Genomic DNA, 14,727 nt, shown 5'->3' with positions numbered 1-14,727 from the left:
AAAACGACAGACAGAACACAAATAAAAACGCAAAGGGATTTGGAAAAATGATTGTTTAATAATTATTTGAATAATAATGATAGTAATTAGTTACACGCAGTTACTGTCCGAAATGCACTTTGAACGCCAGGCTATCCTGAGTCATTATATATATATATATATATATATAATTTTTTTTTTCACATTCGCAACACGAACCAGCGGAGAAGTCGCAAAACAGAACCAAACTCCGCAATCTTGGCACCTTGGCAAGAAATTAAATGAAAAAAACCAATCAAGTTCTTTTCTCAATGTCCTTTTTGTTTGTTTTCCAACACAGTAAGTTATTAGGAGTTCATGTTTTCTTTTGGCGTTTATGTACAGGTAGAGATATTAGTTATCCGGTAGATCCATTTAAATAAGACGATGCTAAACACTTCTTTCATTTGGAACGTCCTGGGGAGGGGAGAGGGTTTTTAGACCCTTATCTATCACCTCTTGGTCTTCCTGTGGTCTGTTTTGTGGAATACTATGTTCGATGGGTCGTCGGCGAGTTCCGGGTACAGGTTGACGTCGTGGTAATACTCCCCGCGGTAACCAGCCGCGTGGCCGTTGCCGATGATCTGCTCCTTCTCGCGTTCGGACCATCTGAGGGGTCCGCGCTGGTTAGACGATATTATCTCTCGTTCCTGCGACCACCTCCTGGTTATGGCCTGGCGCTTCGAGTGTCTCAGCAGGCGTTGCCTTTCGAGATCCGGTGACGTCCCGTACCGTATGTTCAAGATCGCGTGGTGGGCGTGGATCCTGACGTCGACCTGGTGGTGGTTCGGCGACGTCGATCCGCTCTCCGTTCCCGTGCCGGCGAGCTCCTCGTCGACTTTGCTCTCGTGGACCGTCGTGTTGATGGCGGCGTTACCGAGTCTCTGCAGCTGGTTCAGGTCGTCGCCGACTCGCCAGGTGCTGTCTTTGACCAGGTAGAAAACGTCCTGGTCGTGGGACACGAGGTGCAGGTCGAGGATGTGACAGTTGTTGAAGACGGCCGAGAAGACGTCCTTACGGATTATTTCGGCTCGTGCCGTGGCCCTGACGACGGCTTTCCCCTTGACGCTGGACACCGTTATTCCCTTGCCAAACGGCAGGTTCTGGGTGCTTATCTTTGGCAGCGGGGTGTCGAACAGCTGCTCGTTCTTGACTTTGGATCTGTGTACGCTGGATAGACGGGCGAACGTCCGGAGTTTTTGCTGAACGGCGCAAGACAGACCCGAAATGAGCGGTACGGAAGGCATATCGAGGAAGAGTGGTTCCGGGTTGACGTCGTGTAGGTGCTGCATCCTAGAGAAGAGAGACTCGGCAGAGAGATCCACTTCGCTGAGACTTATACTCTGATGCTTTATCCACTCTCTCAGATCTAAGATATGAACACAAAATAAAAAAGTATGAGGAAATGCCATACATAATATCTTACACACAAAATATGCCAGAATTTTTATGATATAGAGATACGCATATAAGATATCACAACGAATCATTAGAGTGTTATAATTGTTGATATAAGATAAGATATCCATTGCGAGGAATTGTGGGTGCTCGATTGTGAACCAAATAACTGTGCACCATGGCGACGAGCATCTCTGATAATTGATTTAGAAATCCAAATCTCTACTACATCCAGCTGAAGCCGAGCAACCACAGGTCTATAACACCGACGCCCCTGGGAACATGGTTCCGTGCTGAGAGGAGACTAAGGAGAAATGGTGTAGTGTAGTGGTTCTCAAACATTTTTGTCCCCTTGCCCTAGCCAACATAGAGTTGTCTAGGACAAGATGTATCCACAGAATAGTCATACAAAGAATCGCTTCAAGGACCCTACAGACACACATAAATATCACCAGCTTGTGATATCGATGTGAGCAAGCTGCTTGATGTCGCTGCCCCAGAAATAATTTGCAATGCCCCCTCCCCCCCAGGAGCCGTGACGCAGACTTTGAGAATCACTAGTGCAGTGGAATTAAGGCTTCCAGAAGTTTCAATCCAACATCTGCGACAAACATCCAGTTATGACGGGAGTGGAATTGATGTGTGATTTCAGTCATGTGACATGGGTCACTGCGATCTGTTTATCTGTTCGCAGACAACCAAATTGTCTGAGAGACAAGACAGACAATTAAATTTTGACGAGAGTCACTTGTCTCTTCTTCTGCTTTGAGCACCAAGCTGTCTGAGAGACAAGACAGACGATTCAGTTATGACGAGGGTCACTGTGATCTTCTTGGTTGTTCAGAGGAAACTCGGTTGTCTATTCTGTTTTTCAGTCTATTTATACTAACTCTCTCTATATCGCTACCAGTGCCGTCTTAAGGCATGGGCCCACCCGGGCACGGCCCGGGGTCTCAAGAGAAAAGGAGGGCCTCAAAAATGAGATGTGGTTAAAATTTTCGAGAATTTGCCTGGTAGGGCCTCAGAAAAATCACTTGGTCCAAGGGCCCACGATGCTCTTAAGACGGCCCTGATCGTTACCTCAAAAAATTACTCTCATTCTAATAATAATAATCGCATGAATTATTTTCGTTTCTCCTTTCAGACAATTCGATTGTCCCTCCGGTCTTTCAGAAAGATCAATAATGTTTCTCTGTCTTACAAACAACCCAGTTGCCTCTGAATAACCAAGGAGATCACAGTGACCCTCGTCATAACTGAATCGTCTGTCTGGTCTCTCAGACAGCTTGGTGCTCAAAGCAGAAGAAGAGACAAGTGACTCTCGTCAACATTTAATTGTCTGTCTTCTGTCTCAGACAATTTGGTTGTCTGCGAGCAGATAAACAGATCGCAATGACCCACGTCATGACTGAATTGCCTGTCTAGCTCTGTTGTTTCTGAACAGCTAAGAAGAATACAGTGACTCTCGTCACAACTGATTTGTTATGCCAGACAGCTCGTTTGATTCTGAACAGCCAAGAAGATTACAATGATTATTATCTCAACTCAATTGTCTGTCCTGTTTGTCACTTCTATGAACGACTAAGGACAACATATTGACTCTCGTCACCACTGAATTTTCCGTCTTGTATGTCAGAAAAACGATCATATGTGAATACCCTAGTTGATCACAGTGACTATCGCCGTAATTGTCCGTTTGTCTATCATGACAACTCGGTTGTCTCTCTCTCTCTGAATCATTTAACTATAGACACCGCATCGAAAAGCCTTCATTTTTCTATAATTGAGTTTATTTCTTTCCCGCAAACCGTACGTGCTAACATGAGGCAGCTACATCAGTGAAATATCGTGAATGGATGGAAATGGTAAGGCTTCCACAGAGACACAGAGACTGGCAGGGGTCCCACCTTGAAGGCCTTAGGATGAACGTATTAGTATGTGCTTTCACATTACGAATTAATTACGGACCATTAAAAATGTTTGATTGGTGACCTGAAAAAAAAAAAGATCAAAGACCGGCAACAGTCTAAAGCACAGTTTCCCAACCTTTTTTGTCCCATCGCCCCCTTCTTCAGAAATGTTTTCTCCCATCACCCCTCAACGCAATGTAACCCATAGGATCCTATGTTACACCCGTAGCTTCCACCGCCCCCCTGGAACTTTCCATCGCCCCCAAGGGGTCGTTAACGCCCACGTTGGGACTCACTGGTCTAAAGGGTCCCCTTGAATAACCTATTGTTTCTTTTATCTAGACCGCAACTGAACCATTTCCTGTACTCACCCAGTCTGTTCTTGAGTTTCCGATGAGTATTGACTGGATCATTTTGGTTGAACCTGTAGAGATGGAGACTTTTTGGATCAGACAACGACCTGAGGATGCCGTCCCACCCTGGAGTCATCCACTGCCCGACAAGGGAGTCGTAGACCCTCTCGCCGAAATGAATGAGTCCGGTCATCGGATCCAGCAGTCCACCTTGGAAATCCACCGGCAAGTAGAAGTTTGGGTTCGAGTCGAAGAGGACGTGCCCGTAAGGTCCGCGGTGTATTTCTTTGACGACGTCTCCGTAGATGTCGTAGACCAGAAGAGGGCTGCCAGTGTGATCCGTGGCGACGTAGAAACTCTCCTTGTTCAGTAGGATGAACACGGGGAAGTTGCGGTCGTCGTAGAGTAACGTGATGGTCCTGCCATCAGCGTTGTTGTAGATGTGGGTCACGGACTTCGGGTGGTTCGGATCCGAGTAGAAGAACTGCGTGACGTTCCCGACATTGTCCTTACGTACGATTAACCTACCCCTAGCGTCGTAGTAATAGTCGATATCGTATCTACCTATCCTGAAGGCACGCGTGAGTTGAGATTTCGTGTTGTACACGAAGCGTTCCTCACCCCTCTGAGTGACGAAACCCCTTCCGTCGAGGACGTAGGGGGTCTCACCGAAGCTCACTATTCTGTCGCCGACATCATGGAGGATGTCGATCTTGTTGCCCATGTACTGCATGGTGACCATGTTGCTGTTCTGGTCGTAGTGGAACTTCCAGTGGTCGCGCCCGACCATCTCCACCAGCTGCCCGTCTTCGTCGTACGAATAGTTCTGGACGCGGACTTTCGACATACCCAGGTGCTTCATGTAGATTTTTGACTGCGTCACGGCGTTTCGGTTGTCGTACTTCATGTCGACCCTGTAGACCTCCTTGTCGCTTATCACTATGGACAGGTACTTCAGCCTGTAGAGTGAATCCATCTGTCTCGTCACCGAGGCGACACCGTCCGATATCACGGATTCGTTGTGGTGACGCTCGTAGCAACGGAAAGGACCGATCTGTTCCCGTCTCCCGGTGCTGGTGTTCGTCACGTATTCGAGGGGTTGAAGCAACGTGCTGCCGATGCGTGGTGCGATGGCCAGTGGGCGATTCATTGCGTCGTAGGTGTAGGTGAACACCGCGTTGGATAGAGGAAACGAACTGCTGAAGGTCAACTTGTTCCTCTTCAGAACTGAACCTGCGAAGAAACCAGAGAATGAGACTTTAGACCACGGATACTTGACAAGAGTATTAAAGCTTTGGAAACCCATTGTGCGGATGAAAGGTGTCTGCAAAAGAGCGAGGATTCGTCGTTCAACTTTGAGCAAAGAACGTGTTAGCCACTCCAAGTAATGCCTCAGAAATCTTTGCAAAATAAAAACCTGGATAGGGAACAGCGATTGGCAATAGCGGTGATACGCCCCTCTAATGTGCAAAGATGGCGCAGGAGTCACCCTGTTATTTTAGTGAGATTTAAGTGGATGTAGAGTGGGAGCCACTTAACTGATTTGGAAACTTGTCACGGGCCACTTAATTAAGTGATATGGAACAGAACGTAAGTGGCCTGTAAATGTGCCATGAATCACTTGAGCGATCTTGCATTGTGTCACGGGTCACTTGAGTGATTGTGCAGTAGGACGTTCAAATGATCTGAAAATGTGTAGCGAGTCACATTAAATCTCTGGAACTATGCCACGATGATCTGTAGATATGCTACGGGTCAATTAAGTGATCCGTTACTGTGGCGCGGGTCATTTAAATGACTAATAAACGTGCTTCGGACTGTTTGACTGAAATGTAAATGCACCGTGGACCACCTTAGGGGACCTTGATGTATGACCACGGGCCACTGAAGTGATGTGGAGCTGCACCGCGAGTCATCAAAGTGATCTGGTTGACTGTCCCGTCAAGTTCATTCTCACAAAAATATGTTTTAGGTAACGGACCACATTAAAATGACTCTGATGGCAACATTTGACCCGAGGGCTGCGGGTTGAGTATGTTTACGATGCGGAACTTCTCGAAACGCCCCAGGCTGACTCCTCCGCCATATTTGAGGAAAGGTATCATCGCTATAGCCAATCGTTGTTCCCTATCCTGTTATTTTTTTTCAACGATAAAACTTGGAGCTAAAAACCAGTTTTTTTGTTCAAAGATGGAGGACGATGAAATAAATAGTTTTGTTTTATAGTTGCTTACCCGTGTAGAAATAATTAGAGAATATCGTCATCCCTTCTGCCTGCCAACTCTCCGTACTGATGAATCCGGCTTCGGTGTAGTTGCGGTCGATCCGGCCGCCACCGTAAATTATAGACGTCAGCAGCATGTGGCGATTGTACTTGTAGAGGACACGTCCCAGATCACCTGGAAACGTTTTCAGCACCGGGTACTTGTAGTCGTTGAAGTGAACGACGTAAGACCCAGCGTTCCCTGGTGGTGTGTACTGCAGCTTGTAGAACCCGATGGACACATAAGCCGAAAATGTGTGCCTCGTCCCTTTCGGTGTCACCACGTGCTTCAAGCCACCGTTCTCATCGTACTGGTAGGTGTACTTCCTACCGCTCGGAAGGACCACTTTGGAAGGCTACGGAACAAAAAAAAAAGATATAATGAATTCAATATAATGAAGGTAATGTCAGGATGTGATAAATTGTGCTGCCCAAGGCCGGAGCTACACTATAAAAGTTCTTTTGTAAAACTTCAAAAATGCAACCAGTAAGAGCATCGGTGGCATTTGATTGAACGCAACAGATGTGCTTATTGGTTGCATTTTTTCAAGTTTTATGAATCAACTTTTATGGTGTAATCCCTGATAATAACACTGATGGATGGGTTCTAACTCTATTCACTTTCCCGTTCCCATGAAGAAAACTTCGCTCTGGAACTCCTGCTGCCACCTATCAAATAAGAACAAGACTATTTTGTTATAAATTCTCCAAGTAAAATTAACCGTTGATTTAATACCAGTGTGCAGCAGGAAAATAAATAGTACATAGTGTAATGCCATATATTGTTTATTTTCATGCTGCGTAACGGTGCGTGACTTTTGGATCACCCTGTATTATACAAACTGTACCCATTATTTTCCATACCGCGCACTGGTACTATACCAACGGTTAATTTTACTTGAAAAACTTATTACGAATACGGTGGAACTTCTGTAAACGAGCGGTTCGGTTAGCGAGCAATTCGCATTACGAGCAAAAATTTTACGCTTTGTTTATTTATTGTCACGTTTTCACAACTAAAGCCGGGTTTTCGTAGGAATAGGTTTTTTTTTTTTGCGCCGCGTGAACCGAATTAGACCATTTCGCACCGGCAGAAACGTGTTACGTAATTACGCTACGCGTTTGTGTTTTCCTAGCGTGGCGCATCAGCTCAGGGCGGCTATATTATAGTATATGGCCTTAGCATCAGCTCTACTCTGTCGTCTGCATGCTCCGGTTTGAAGGGAAGGGGAAGAAGTTACAAGAGTGAAGAGAACATCGGTAAAATGCGCGGCGCACGACGCATTTGGCTGCTCCAGAAGCAGCCGGCCAATCACGCCCGACGTAAAGTGCTGTCGTGAGGCGTATTACGCTCTGTAGGAAAACAGCCATGCTGCTTTTCTTATTGGTGAGTGGATGGCGTGTCGCGCTGGGCAAATCACGTTGCGCGCGGCACAGGAAACCTACTGCTGGGAAAACCCGGCTTCAGCTGATGATTTATCGCTTTCGCGCACACACGTACTGCGTACTGTGGAATTGTAGGTAATATTCTTCCCCCTATACAAAAAAGTATCCGGTCGTTTCCCGTTTTTGGCGCACCGAGTAAGATGGCATTAAGAATATTTGTATCTTCATAAAGGGTGGTTGATGACGTAAGCATCATCCAAACCCCCCTTCCCCCCTGTCAACAAAAGTCAGCAAATCGGCAAAACCCCCCCCCCATCGATGCATACTTGAAAATGACCCCATAATATTAAATTTAAGAACCCCTCCCCCCAGCACACACGCACGCACGCGTGTGAGCGCACTATAGCGTTTGAGGAGGGGAGACGCTATTTTTCAAGCAAATAATGAGCAAGGTTGCATTATTTTGGCGGCTTCTCAAATGGGGTTTTGCGCATTACCTCCTAGAGATAGCACAAGCAGGCTTCAGAGACCTTCTATCTGTAGGAGGTGCTGTTTTGCGTGTATCTCTCGAACAATTGGGTTTTGTGGCCCGAAGTTCCATTGAAAAAAATATACACAGTTGGATCCCGTTATAACGAACTCCAAGAGACCGGAGAAATCACTTCGTTTATAACGAAATTTCGTTACAAAGGAATTCCAGGTTTATACATTTTTGAATTTTTTTTTACATATCTGGGGGGGGGGGAATCAGAAAAGTGTTCGTTAAAACAAGATTTTGCTATAACGGTATACGTTAAAACGGGATTCGGCTGTATTTGTCTTCACGTGTGCTGTCAACCCTCTCATTTTATCTGCAGAGTTTTGGCATATCTTGAAAAACGGCCTTCGTAAAAAATTAGAAAAAAAATGGGCAGGGATATATACAGTGACAGGTCCTTTAGACCGGGACTTTTCTTGTTCAAGGGGGACGTCTTCTCACCCTAATCATAAGATATAAGGTTTTTTTTTTTTTTTTAAGGTACTAAAAGTATTCATTAGGTAAACTGGACGAGTAATCCCGAATAATTAAAGCGAATTCTTGCCGCTGTCAACTACGACGTGACGTGCATCAACGAAGGCTTTTGCTGTAACTCTGCCACCATAGCGTGAAATCCGCCGGAAAATCATCAATAACACCTTCTTCATTATCCATAGCGTTATCTCACGCGGGCCCATCATCTCTATACAAGCTTTTACAGTCACAAAACTACGCATAGCTGTGCTATCTTCTCACTCAAATATGAGCGATTGTTCACGTGTGAATAAATAGATAGCGTTTCTCTCGCGTCCAATATAAGGGACGGAGGAAACCTCCTTTTGGCATCACATCGACGGCGTTAAATGGATGGATTGCCACCGTGGTAGTAGTAGTAGTAGTAGTAGGCTTCCCCCCCCCCGCCCCCTCGCCCCCTCTCCTCCCACATGCAAATACCTCTCCCCCAATCCATAAATAAGGACGGAATTGATTAATGGCCAACGAGTTCCCTCCGATTTATCAAACATATATGGAATATATATTCGCTCTACGAAACGCAGTGAAGGCCACTGAGGACACGGAACACCTGAGTACTCGCTAATTACTCGGATTCCGTTGTCAATTGAATTCTGGGATAGGGTATTTCCTTTTTTTTTTCCTGTCGGAAGGACTCTCGAAATTACGTATTCTGAAGATTAGTCTCCTTGCAATCGATTACGAATGGCCTCGGAAAATGATGGATTGCGAAATGTGTAAATGCTTGTTTGCGCGAGTGTTTGTCAAGATGTAACTCATTATCATGCTATGATGTCATACTTCAAACTTTTATATTGCTGTTTTTGTGTGCCAATTTGTTGTATACCTGATATGGGGATTTATATTTAGTAATATGAAATCCCGATGTAACGACAGTCTGCGGATCAAGAAAAAGTTATCGTTGTTGAGGGAGGGGGGTTATCGTTATATCGAGAGGCAGTATATCATTATCGCCTGTCACTTAATTTATGTTTTCTTCTAAATCGGTATTCAATAGTACCGAAAGAAAATGCAGTTATAAGTAGGATGGTCGTATATACATGACCAGTTACTTCTCAAGACTTTACCATATTTTACACGTGATTTTGCACGTCCCGACTGAATTATAAAAATGTCCCGTTTTTTTCCTCCGGTAATTTGAATGAAGACATTTCATATATACTCATAGAAATATAATTTTACGGATGTGTACTATATGTTAAATATTTTTTTATTCATATAATACAAATAATAAGAGCTCTGATCTTATTCGGTATGGCAGAGAAAGTGTGTTCCAGGTGTGTGGAGACAATCATAACTCCAGACGATTCAATTAGTTGCACTAAATGCAAAGACATCTTCCATTATGGTTGTGGAGGTTTCAGCGAACTGGTATTCCGCAGGCTGAGGCGTGATCGGGTTCTGAGTTGGATATGCTTTAAATGTAAAGAAACAACAAGCAAGTCATCGAAGAAAGATCCACGTAGACAAGATGATCCAGGGGATACTTCTACGAGGGATCCGGATCCCGAACCATTAATGGATATGCAGTTACTCTCTCTTGATACTGAAAAAATGCCGAGTGATATAAGAGAGATCGTGAACGGAATAAGTGAAGCATTCTATGCTAACATACAATCACTGAAATCATACATGTGCTGCCAATTCAAAGAACTGAGTGACCAAAACAAGCACTATCAATCCCAATTACTTGAGCTACAAACAAAGCAACAAGAACTGTCATCGGAAAATTCTGAGCTAAAAACTGAAGTCAAGAAACTTCAGATTGAAATTGGTGAACTACAACAATATTCCCGTCGCTGTAACATTGAGATCCAAGGCCTTCCAGAGACTGAAAATGAGGATGTGATTGAATTGAAGGCAAGAATAGCTGATCAGGTGCAAAGTGATCTGGTGGGCAATATTACAGTTATACATCGAGTGCCTACGAAGATGAAAGATAAAATAAAGCCGATCATAATTCAGTTCGATAAAAAATCTAATCGTGACAATTTTCTCAAGTTGGCAAAATCTAAGAAACTGAAAGCGTCTTCGATCGACAGCAGACTACGACCCACACCAGTTTATTTTAATGAACATTTGAGCCCATACATGAAAAATGTGTTTTATCATTCTAAACAACATAAGCAACAACACAACTTCGCGTATTGTTGGATTCGTGACGGTAAAGTTTTTATGCGTAAAACAGATGACTCCGGGGTGTTCAAAATCAGTCATGTAGATGACTTATCTCATGTCAATTAATAGTAACGAAAATTTAAATCTCAAAATGAGCACCTTGGAGGATCTAGAAAGGTTTCTTTCCGTTATTCACGATATTCAACGTAACAATATTAGTAATAAAGCAAATTTTAAGGTTTTTCACTTGAATATAAGAAGCGTTAGGGCCAATTTTGACCATTTTATGTCATTTATAAGTAGTTGTGTTGATCATATAGATATTATAATTCTCTCGGAGGTGTGGATTTTTGATGTAGAGTCTGACCTTTATAAAATATCAGGTTTTGATTTATTCCCATGCTGTAGAAATTACAATAATTCAGGAGGCATATTGGTGTACACAAATAAATCTTTAAATTATAATAACATTACGTCAATCGCAATGGAAACAGCTGAGGTGATTGGCATTAACCAGCCATCACTCAAATTAACTATTCTTTGTTTATATCGATCACACTCATTTTCAAAATCAGAATTTGTTGAAGAACTTGACTCTATATTAATGAATACAAAATCCAAAAATGTCCTATTGGTAGGTGACATCAATATAAACATATTAAAACCCAATAATGACGATCTAGATTACATGAATATGTTGTCAGGACATGGTTTCCTCCCCTTAATTACTGATCAAACTAGGCCTCTTTCTGATAGTTGTATTGATCATATTTATCTACGTCACTCAACTAATATTACCAAATACTATTCATCAATAGTTGACACAGACATAACTGACCATTTTCCGATCGTTTGTAAACTTCACTTTGCCACCCCAATATTAGATAAAATAAGTCAAACTATACATAGGAAAATGAAAATTATTCGGTATGCTGATATGTCAAATTTTCTCCAAAATTATGAATTTCGATTCGATCACACTCATCCCGAAAAAGATTTTGATAATTTTTTATCCACCATGAATGTCATTGTCCAAAATCATTCCAGTGACCGAATAATTGTTTCAAGGAAGAAGATCGGTAAACCATGGGTTACAGGCGAAATTTGCAATTTGATTAAGACAAAACAACAACTTTACATAAAAACAAGAAAATATCCGTATGACCTCTCTATGGAAACTGCATATAGAAATATAAAATCAAGAATCAAATCTAAAATAAAGCAATCTAAAAAACAGTACTACTCTTTCAAGTTCTCGGAATGTCGTAACAATACTGAGCGTTGGAAGTTTGTTAACAGAATATTAGGCACTGAGAATAAAGAGAATGTACTTCCAGAAAATGTTGAACCTCTGATTCTTGCCAATCAATTTAACTTGTATTTCAATAGTATTGGAAGAAATACTGTAGTTTCCATGGATGACTATAAAAACTACGTACGTGGTTTTCAAAATTCAATTTTTCTTTCTTCAACTAATATTTTTGAAATAAAGAAAATTATTAACAAACTAAAAAACTCTGTATCTTCCATCGATGCAATGAACTCAAAAGTTTGGAAGCGATTTCCTGACAGCGTCATTCAGGTATTCTCTGATCTAGTTAATAATTGTTTTCAAAGTGGTGTTTTCCCAGAATCACTCAAAAAAGCAATCATTACCCCTATCTATAAAACCGGTGACAAGAATGACCTCAGCAATTATAGACCAGTCTCAGTTCTCAGTACGACAACCAAAATATTGGAATCTATCTTAAAATGTAGATTATACTCGTTTTTAAATGCTAATAATTTTTTCTCAGAAAATCAACATGGTTTCCTGCCAAACAAAAGCACTGAAACTGCACTAATTGAATTTAGCAAATTTGTGGTTGATAGCTTAGATAACTCAAAACAAACAATAGCAATTTTTCTTGATATAAGAAAATGTTTTGACAGCATCAATCACAATATATTGCTTGCTAAATTGTACACATATGGTATTAGAGGTACTGCTTATAAATTATTTGAATCCTATCTTAATAATAGATCTCAATCTGTTAAGTGTGGTAAGCATATTAGTAGTCCAGTAAACATGCACAGAGGAATTCCACAAGGAACTACTTTGGGACCGTTGCTTTTTACTATCTATATTAATGATTTCTGTAACCTTGAACTAAATGCCAAAATAATCACATTTGCGGATGACACTGTACTTCTTTATTCTGAGAATGATCATCAATCATTGGATCATATTATTAACAACGATTTAATCAAAGTCCGAAATTGGTTTCGATCAAATGATCTCGAAATAAACATTCTAAAAACAAAATACATTAGTTTCTCAAACCTCACTAATTTCGATAACTGTAACCTCATTTTTCATAATAAAAACTGCCCTACTGATCTTTTATGTACCTGTACTCCATTAGAACAAGTAAGCTCCATTAAATACCTAGGTATTGTTATAGATCGAAATTTTAAATGGAAGTCCCATGTAAAACATATCCAATCAAAACTTTGTTTTATAGTTTATAAATTTTATTATCTAAAACATTATCTAAATACTCATTTTTTGCTGTCATATTATTATTCCCTTTTTCATTCTCATCTATTATATGGACTATCTGTTTGGGGCAGTGACTACATCAATACGTTGCGACCCATCATCCAGACCCAAAAGAAAATAATCCGATCACTAACTGGCAATTACTCAACTCCGTCATTTGATCTCTACCGGCAACTTAACATACTCCCTTTGCGGTATTTATATTTTTATAAATCGATTCTCCTACTTAATAAAAAACAACTTTGTCTCCCTCTTAATTTATCAAGGACATCAAATAGATACAATAACATTCTTAATATTCCCTTGATACATAAAACAGTGAAGAAAAACCATTTTACATATCTTATTCCGAAATTTTATAACAAACTGCCGCATGATATTCTTTTTCCCCCTTCAATACCGTTACTGAAAAAACGTTTAAAAAATTACCTTTTTTCAATAGCTAACATCAACGATCATTTTTAAAAAACAAAAACAGAGCTCTATCGATCAGTGCTAAATCGAATTTTCTAAATGTCTAAGTACACTTCCTGCTGTTTGCCTCCACATGTCGAAGTCGCAAAACAATTCTCGCATCAATCTAGCATTCCATAATCTTCATTTATAATGTATATGAAAACATACTGTATATTTGAAATGTTGTATTGTATTCTAATTGTACTATCTAATTGTATTCTATTGTATCTATAATTGCTCACAGATGCAGAATTACTTCGATATAATTATCAACATTTTTCCCTCCCCCTCTTTTTTTTTTTGTGTTCGTTCTGTCCTTGAAATTGTATTGTAATTACTCATCGATACTTCGTGTTCATCAGTACAGATCCACGGGATCTCTTGGTGAATTTGTTTTATTATTTTGTGCTATTTCATCGTGTTAAATAAAGTTCAAAAAAAAAAAAAAAAAAAAAAAAAAAAGATGAGTCGTACAAATCCACTTACAGTCCGGTTATAAACGCACTTATTGCGACACTGGTTTCACAAATTTTGAAGAACAAACAGTCCCATGGGTCGCGAAGCTGACTCATGGCAGCTGTCCTGTTGCTGATTTTCGGCTCGCGGCTCTGAAAAAGCTCAAGAGAACCCCCCCCCCGCTTTATATAATATTTGAATTCGTGTCATTAATTACATTGATCTAATAAAATGAAACAGGGTGGTTCGATTTATTTTCGATTTTTTACTGATGACCACATGCTTTCGAAGTTTTGTATTTCTCACAATATCTCGGTTTCTTACATATATACACACAAAAAAAATTATTTCTTTAATTTTAGTATTCAAATAATATTTTTCAGTAATTATTCATCGAGCATCTATTTATTTTTAATCACATGCTCGATAGGCGCCTTTTCCAGATTCTCCCAGCCCCTGCTTGGCATCATCATTAGCTGGATGATTGAAGTGACTTCTGAAAATATAGAATTATAATTGTCTTTTTATATTCCCTTCACTTGATTTAACGCCATCTGGTAGACTAAGATTCAAATTTTTTTTTGCACGTATCTTGTTATGATATAAAGGGGATAATTCCGTATTTTTGAAGATATTTTGAGTATGTTTATGTTGTTGCAAATTTTAAAATGCCAACTTGAGAATTTTATTTTTTTGTTGGCATACACTTAAGGTATATTTAATTGATGATTTTTTTCTTGTATAGATCTCCTGCAAATCCATTGTTTTGGAATAAT

The 14,727-nt window shown here is 40.8% G+C and overlaps 1 protein-coding gene across 1 annotated transcript in view; it reads right to left on the bottom strand.

Moving 5' to 3' along the window:
• Positions 1-339: 339 nt before the first annotated feature.
• Positions 340-14,727, bottom strand: part of LOC149089440 (teneurin-a-like) — a 415,199-nt gene continuing 400,811 nt past the window's right edge. Inside the window, exons 29-31 of the mRNA XM_089238543.1 lie at positions 5,914-6,298; positions 3,698-4,912; positions 340-1,387 (exon numbers count right to left, since the gene is read on the bottom strand). Of these exons, the coding sequence (XP_089094669.1) occupies positions 471-1,387; positions 3,698-4,912; positions 5,914-6,298 (2,517 nt within the window). The 3' untranslated portion in view covers positions 340-470. The remainder of the gene's footprint in view (positions 1,388-3,697; positions 4,913-5,913; positions 6,299-14,727) is intronic.

Source organism: Pholcus phalangioides, unplaced genomic scaffold (genome assembly GCF_987345545.1).
Source record: "Pholcus phalangioides strain wild (caught in Gottingen) unplaced genomic scaffold, Ppha-v1.0 ptg000002l_1, whole genome shotgun sequence".
NCBI classification, from domain to species: domain Eukaryota; kingdom Metazoa; phylum Arthropoda; class Arachnida; order Araneae; family Pholcidae; genus Pholcus; species Pholcus phalangioides.
This window is presented reverse-complemented; position numbering and strand designations above follow the sequence as displayed.